Below are 7,574 nucleotides of genomic sequence, written 5' to 3' on the forward strand. Positions count from 1 at the left end.
ATTTCCCTCTGCCACACATTGATATGTTGGTAGATAATACTGCTAAATTCAAAGTCTTTTCGTTTATAGAAGGATTTTCCGGATATAATCAGATCAAGATGGAATCCAAAGATATCGAGAAGACCACATTCATTACACCTTGGGGAACATTATGTTATAGAGTGATGCCTTTGGGTTTAAAGAATGCTGGTGCAACTTACCAAAGAGCAATGACTACTCTTTTTCATGATATGCTGCATAAAGAGATTGAAGTTTATGTCGATGACATGATTGCTAAATCAATTGATGAAAAGGAACATGTTGAGATTTGTTGAAGTTATTCCAGCGTTTGAGGAAGTATAAACTCCGCTTGAATACCAATAAGTGTACTTTTGGTGTCCGTTTTGGCAAGTTGTTGGGCTTTATTGTCAGCGAGAAGGGTATTGAAGTTGATCCTACCAAGGTCAAAGCAATACAAGAGATGCCTGCGCCCAAAATTGAGAAGCAAGTCAGAGGTTGGATGACTCTTGATTCCTATTGTAATAGCCTGGATAACTCTTTAGGGAGTTCACAATCTTCCTCTCCATCTTTGTCAGCTTGGTAAATTGGATTATCAAAGTCATATTGGACTATAGCAGTTTGATTATCGATGGAACTTGACGCGGATCTTCATGATTCATGCTTTACTTTAGGATGGTGGGATGGAAAATATGATAAATGAAAAACATTTCCATACATTTTTTTTTGGAAAATAAAATAAACAAAGGATCGGGAGCACAAATTGAATGCAAAGATGTTTATTTTATTTATTTTTGATAAACTTTGTTTGAAAGTATGGGGGGCCTTACAAGTTTACTTTACGCCTTGGGCAGGGCGTAGAGCTTTCAAAGCAAAACAAGGAAAATTACTCTTCAATGAAGGTGACTTTCGGTATATCCATGGTAGTCAAGTTGCTGAGTGTTTGTCCTTCCGCCTTATGGTACACGAAGCATGCTTCCTTTGGCAGACCGTTTTCCTCCCCCATCATACAGATTGAATTGTCTCCTAGATGCCCCGCACTGGTAAAAGTATCGGGTATCGCGGAGATCGGCCCTTTGTTCGCATTAGCGACACTCTGCTTTTGAGTCGTTTGATGAGAGCGGAATCCCAACCCAGATATGTCTTTGTTTAGTGGCAAATCAAGCACTCTGCCCCAACCTGTGGGGTATCCAACCTGAATTATAGTCTTTGCATCTTTCCAGGAAGTCATAGAAAGTTCTATGCTTGGAGCAGCTTTCACAAGTGGAGTCATTTCCATGTTCACCACTTCGAAGGCTTGGAAAGGATTCTCATGGATATCTCCTCCAACCTCGACATACCTGAACGCTAGATGACTCACCATTATATCTTCTTCTCCTTCCACCACTACCAGTTTATCGCCAATCATGAACTTCAGTCTTTGGTGGATGGTTGAGGTTACGGCGCCAACCGAGTGTATCCATGGGCGTCCCAAGAGACAGCTGTAAGTAGGGTATATATCCATCACGTAGAATATGATGAAGAAGATGTGAGGGCCTATTTTCATGGGGAGATCAACCTCTCCTATCACTATTCGCCTTGATCCATCAAATGCTCTCACGATGAGCGAGCTGGGTTTCATCAACAATCCTTGAATGGTCAGCTTGGAAAGAGAGTTCTTGGGTAGAACATTTAATGAAGATCTGGTATCTACCAATACCCTGGATAAGACTGTGTCCATGCATTCAATCAAGATGTGGAGTGCTTTGTTATGGTTCCTACCTTCAGGTGGAAATTCATCATCGTTGAAACCCAGGCAACTGCTCGCAGATATATTGGCCACCACAACTTCAAACTGATTCACTAATATTTCTTGAGGGACATGCATGGCCCTTAAGAACTTCATCAGAGCTTCTCGGTGCACTTCTGAACTCATCAAAAGTGCAAGCATATATATCTTCAACGACATTTGATTGAGTTGATCAACCACTTTTTAGTCACTTTTCTTGATAAGGCGGAGAAATTCCTCTACTTCATCAGTGGGAGTTGCTTTCTGAGCCACATTTTGCTCTTGGCCCTCATCATTCACCACTTGTTTTCCAGGGTTTCTGCTTGAATCTCCTTGATTACCCTTGTCTGCAGGAGGTACTGGTGCGAATACTCTACCACTGCAGGTTAAGCCCCCGACTCCAGTAATATTCACGCTATCCTCTTCATACTTGATAGGTTCTTCCTTCATATGTTTCCCATACAGATAGACCTTGGAGTCATAGTTCCATGGCACTGCCTTTGTGTTATCAAAAGCAAACGAAGCAGGGACTGTAATCACAAGTGGTTTGATCGGGTATGCTGTAGCAGGCTCTGGAATCGGATCATAAGGGATCTCGACAGCTACTCGTACAGGGTCATACGGAATTTCGAGCGTGGCTACCTCATTAGCAGCAAACATCCGTTCTATTATCAATACTCCCTAGTCAATCAACTTTTGAACACCCGCTTTCAGCTTGTTACAGTCTTAGGGATTCATAATGCAGTGTTTGCACTCTATGTCACACCCAGGATGTACTTCATTCATCAACAATTGCTCCTTAACAACAGCCAACAAAAGCTCTCATCTCCTCTACACAGTGTATCACCTTCTTTTCTTCCTCGATCATGCTCACAGAAGGACCGGCATATGGCGGCATAGGATTGTTATTGATGTTAGGGCCATTAGGTGCGAACGAAATGGCTTTGGCATCAATTAGATCCTGCACCTTGTGCTTGAAAGCTCTACAGTTTTCAATCGTGTTGTCGGGTGCTCCCATATGGAATTCACAGTGAGCATTGGCGTCGTACCTAGGTGGTAGTACAGTTGGAGGATTTAAATCCCTCAATTGTACCAATGACCCTTTGAGAAGATATGGCAGCATACGAGAGTAAGTGGTTGGGAGAGGATCAAACTTCCTTTGTGGCCTCCTTAGCATCTGTTGTCCTGGTTGATAGTATTGTTGTTGGGGAGGAGCATACTATTGTTGGTACTGATTTGGTGGCTGACTCACATTCTGACCTGTAGGTATGGCGAAGTGTTGTTGATAAGGATTAGGTGCCATTGTGGCCACCTGCTGATATGGACCAGGTGCGACAACAACCACTTATGGGTAGGGTGCCTGACGCACCCTGCCTCTTCCTCTAGCCATCGACATGTTGTTAGTATCCCCCTCTTTCTTCCTGGAAAAACCGACATATGGTTTCTTTGCCCCATTAGACGGGCCAACAACATTTGGGATCTTTCCACTCTTCAGACCATTCTCGATTCTTTCACCAACGATTACTAGATCAGAGAATCCAATGGACATACTCCCTACCATCTTCTCATAATAGGGACCTTGGAGTGTTCCCATGAACATATCAATCAATTCCTTCTCCAAGAGTGGGGGTTGAACTCTAGTTGCCAGCTCTCTCCAATGCTGGGCATATTCCTTGAAAGATTCATCGGAATTCTGTGTTAAGCTCTGGATCTGGGTTCGATTCGACCATATTTGTATTATACTGGTAATGTTTCAGAAATGCCTCAGCTAGGTCTTTCCAAGTCCAGATTGTCATACTGTCCAGCTGCATGTACCATTCCAAAGAAGCCCCACTTAGGCTGTCTTGGAAGAAGTGCATGAGTAGTTTCTCGTCACTAGAGTACGCAGCCAATTTCCTGCAGCATGCTTAGATGTGCATTCTGGGATAACTGACCCCTTTGTATTTTTCAAAGTTAGGCACTTTGAACTTGGCAGGCATCTGAACGCCTGGCACCAGGCACATCTCGGCAGCATCAAGTCCAAAAGCGTTGGGTCCCTGCATAGCCTTCATTTTCTCTTCTATGGCACAAAACTTCCTATCGATTTCAGCACTGGTTGATCGGAAAGCATCATAGATCGACTCTTCCCTGGGATTGTAGAAGGCATCATTCTGATCGTCCATTTCAATGTCAGGAGGAACGACAAGGTTCTGATTGGCCAGTCCTCCTCCTCCAAGTGGAGGTGCACCTCCTAGCGGACCCACAGGGATCTGAACAGGAGGGTTTCCAAGTGGTGGCACAAGATTGGTAGTAGCGGTAACCCTATGATTGGCTAGACGGAGTTCCTCATGACTCCTAGAAATAGCTTCTTGGCCCCTGGCCACAACCTGAATGGTCTCCATCAGTTACCCCATCTGGCCACACATACCAAACATCTCTTCCCTCAGAGCACTCTGGTTTTGTTCGAGCTGGTCCATGAGTGATTTCTTGTTGCTTCGGGTGTTGTCCCGGTGTTGAGAAGTCAGCTTGTTGTTTCTGAATGCAAAAGGGTCAAGTGGTAAGTTTCTTGTTTTGCTTTTGTGTTATGCAGAATGATGCATGCTTTGGTTTTACTATTATTTTTATCTTTTGGAAAAGCTCTTAGTTGTCGTGTTATTTATTGTGAGAAACAACTCAGACAATTAGCATTGGAATCAAAAAATAACGCACACAAGATGGAATTATAAAACCTCATTCATTCATATTTTCTTTCACAACAGGTACAGGAAATTCCAAGAGACAACTGTCTTAGTATTAAATCAGAAACAAGCTACAAATTGACTTGAAGGGTAACCCCTTGAGCATTGCGGAGAGCTTCGACATCTATGATCAGCTCGGCCATGGTCTTCTTGCAGAACTTCACAAAGTTGTAAACTTGGTGAGGAGTGTTATCAGGGCACATGATTTCGTCGGCCTCCTTCATATTATCAGGGAAGGCTTAGAGGGCGTAGTTGGTCAGAATTGCCAGGTTAGCATACTTGTCTCTCCATTCGATATATAGCCCTTATAGGTTTCTGATGATGGAATCCCTTTCGACTATAGCTCCTTCGGTCTTTCGATAAGCATCCTCCTAATATAAGCAATTGTTCCTTATTTCTTGATACTCTTTATCGATGATTCTAGCTTTCATGCTTCGGGTCTTCTCATGAGCTTTTTCCAACTGGAACTTTTTGTGAAGGTAGGCTCGGTGTATTCTTTCTTTTTCAAGCTTCACGCTGGAAGCGTGATCTTGGTATTCTTTGACGGTCTTTCTCAGTTCACTGGTATGAGCTTCATAGTCTTCCTTGGCACTCTTCTTGTCCATGTTGGTAAGCTCCAGAGTTCTTTCCACGTCTCGAACAACACGCCAGGCTCAGTCCAGTTTGTTGTTTCGTCCATCAAGTTCTGAATTTTCTCCCAATAGAGCACCATCAACCCACTATTTCTTACCTTTTTCTTCCCTCGCCCTCTTCCTGCTGGTTTCATACAAGACTTTTACCTCTTTGCCTTCGTCTTCAAGGTCATCACCCCTTTGCTTATCCTTGATGAGTTGGAGTCACAAGCGGGTGTTTTCCAGTTCAAGTTCGTTTATCTTACTAGTGATTTTGTCGACATCCTCTTGCAGGATTGGCTCGAGTTCGGGGACTTGAGGGAGAGATGAGGATTCGAGGTAAAAAGGCATATTGACTACTCAGGCTCTTTCTTTTGCCCACTACACATACGGTTCTTTGGTGATGACATTCTTTTTGCCAAGTTCTGGACCGCTTCTGACAATCTTGGTCCATGCTTTTCTCACTTTCCTCACAACAGGGTTAAGTGGGTCAACACTGTTGATGACAAAAAGGACCAAGTCTTCATCTCTAGGAGGACCATTCATTGCATGTCCAAATTGCCTCATGCACAACACATGATTGTAGTTGATACACCCATGTGTGGCTACCAAGGGTACATTCGGGAAATCCTCCACATCTGAGGATGATGTTTTGGGTTTCTCATTCCCTCTTGTACCACTGGATAGTACCGGAAGAAAGTGACACGAATTTTTGGCACCAAGGGAGATCTTTAGATACAAAAGGACCGGCTAGCGGCATATGGGTCTTCATCCATATGTATAACAGTGGAGCACAACACAGGAAAGTTCCACCTTTCTTCTCAGGGAGAGTGTGGAAAGTATGGTAGAAGTCTGCCAAGAGGAATGGCACTGGGTTGCCAGATAAGAAAATTTCCACTACAGCATGATCTATGAAGTTGTCAATGTTTGGGAATAGGACGATCGCATATATCAACAACGCCAAGAACGCAATGCAAGATTCCCATTTATTCTCTTTAGCGAATTTCCATGCATGACCTTCCAGATTTTTTTTAGTGAATCCCTTGTCAACCCCTTTCGGAGCCCAATTGGCTGCTAGTTCACCAACGTCAATTCCCAACACGGATGCTAACTTGGGCATAGCGAAGTCTTCTTCGATCTTAGGGAAAGGATTATGATCCTTGATGGAGCGATTCAAAATCCTTTCAAACTCTTCCAAAGTGGGAGCCATCTGGAAGTCCGGGAAGGTGAAACAATGCATTGGAATGTCATAGTACTGAGCCAAGGTGGTGAGGGCCACGTAGTCCACACTCTCATTCACCAGGTCCAGAATGTTTCCATAAGCTGCATGGCACTTGTATTTGACAAGGGATATCTTGGAACTCAGGGCTTTCAAGTTATCCAATCGGGGTTCTTTGTACCTGAAGGAGAATGTGCTTTTTCTGAGAGGAGGATTCATGATTGCTTTGCAAAATTCTTCGTAGTTTCCTGCAATAAACACCAGATACTAAGAGTTTTGTTTTTATTGTTTATGCGCATGATGCATGAATGTATGAATGCATGGGTGGTTTGGTCCATAGGCACGACTTTCATAAGTCGAACGCGCATGCAGGCATAGTGTCACAGGCTCAAGATACGGATGGAGGGTAACACTGATTTCTTTCCATAATAGGGATCTCACTGGTCATAGTCTAGGGTTATAGATAGGAACCCCAGAGTCATTGATTCATTTGGCTATTTTTCGGTCGTCAACTCCCTCAAATGAGCTTCTTCTGAGTGAGATCTTCGTACCGACCCACATGAGAAAAGCTTCTCGGGGACCCACACTATGTGACCATCAACATCGGGTTCTAGACAAGGGTCTCAAAGTCATGGACCTCCTTGATTTTTTTGCCGCTTACGGCAAAAGCTTAGCGGTCGACAAATCCATCAAGAAGACAGTTATTGGTGAAGTGGACCTTCCAGTTAAGACAGGTCCGAGTGATTTTCAAATTACTTTTCAAGTAATGGATATCCACTCGGCCTACAGTTTCTTGTTAGGAAGGCCATAAATTCATGAGGCAGGAGCTGTTACCTCCACATTGCACTAGAAACTCAAATTTGTGAAGAATGGCAAGCTAGTGATTATTGGTGGAGAGAAGGCGATGTTGTCTAGCCATTTATCATCTTTCTCTTATGTGGAAGCTGAGGATGAGGTTGGAACTCCTTTCCAAGCCTTATCTATTTCCCCTGAAGAGAGAGTTGGGGAACCTATGTCCTCATTGAAAGATGCTAAAAAGATTGTGGAAGAAGGCAATGTTGATCAGTGGGGGTGCATGGTAGAGGTCTCCGACAACAAAGGAAGAACCGATTTGGGGTTCCTGAAAGGTTCATCAACTGCAACGTCTGAAGATATGCAACTTAGCTTCCGTAGAGGAGGGTTCATTCATGGCAATGAACAACACTTAGTTGTTGTGCTAGAGGATGACGAAGAGGAAGACTGCACCAATTTTGTGATGCATG

The 7,574-nt window shown here is 43.6% G+C and overlaps 1 protein-coding gene across 1 annotated transcript; it reads right to left on the bottom strand.

Moving 5' to 3' along the window:
* Positions 1 to 5,754: 5,754 nt before the first annotated feature.
* LOC127123300 (uncharacterized) lies at positions 5,755 to 6,531 on the bottom strand. The gene has a single exon (XM_051053532.1). It carries the CDS (start codon positions 6,529 to 6,531, stop codon positions 5,755 to 5,757), a length of 777 nt encoding a protein of 258 aa, XP_050909489.1.
* Between the last annotated feature and the right edge of the window lie 1,043 nt (positions 6,532 to 7,574).

The sequence above is a fragment of the Lathyrus oleraceus genome, chromosome 2 (genome assembly GCF_024323335.1).
Source record: "Lathyrus oleraceus cultivar Zhongwan6 chromosome 2, CAAS_Psat_ZW6_1.0, whole genome shotgun sequence".
Classification (NCBI taxonomy): domain Eukaryota; kingdom Viridiplantae; phylum Streptophyta; class Magnoliopsida; order Fabales; family Fabaceae; genus Lathyrus; species Lathyrus oleraceus.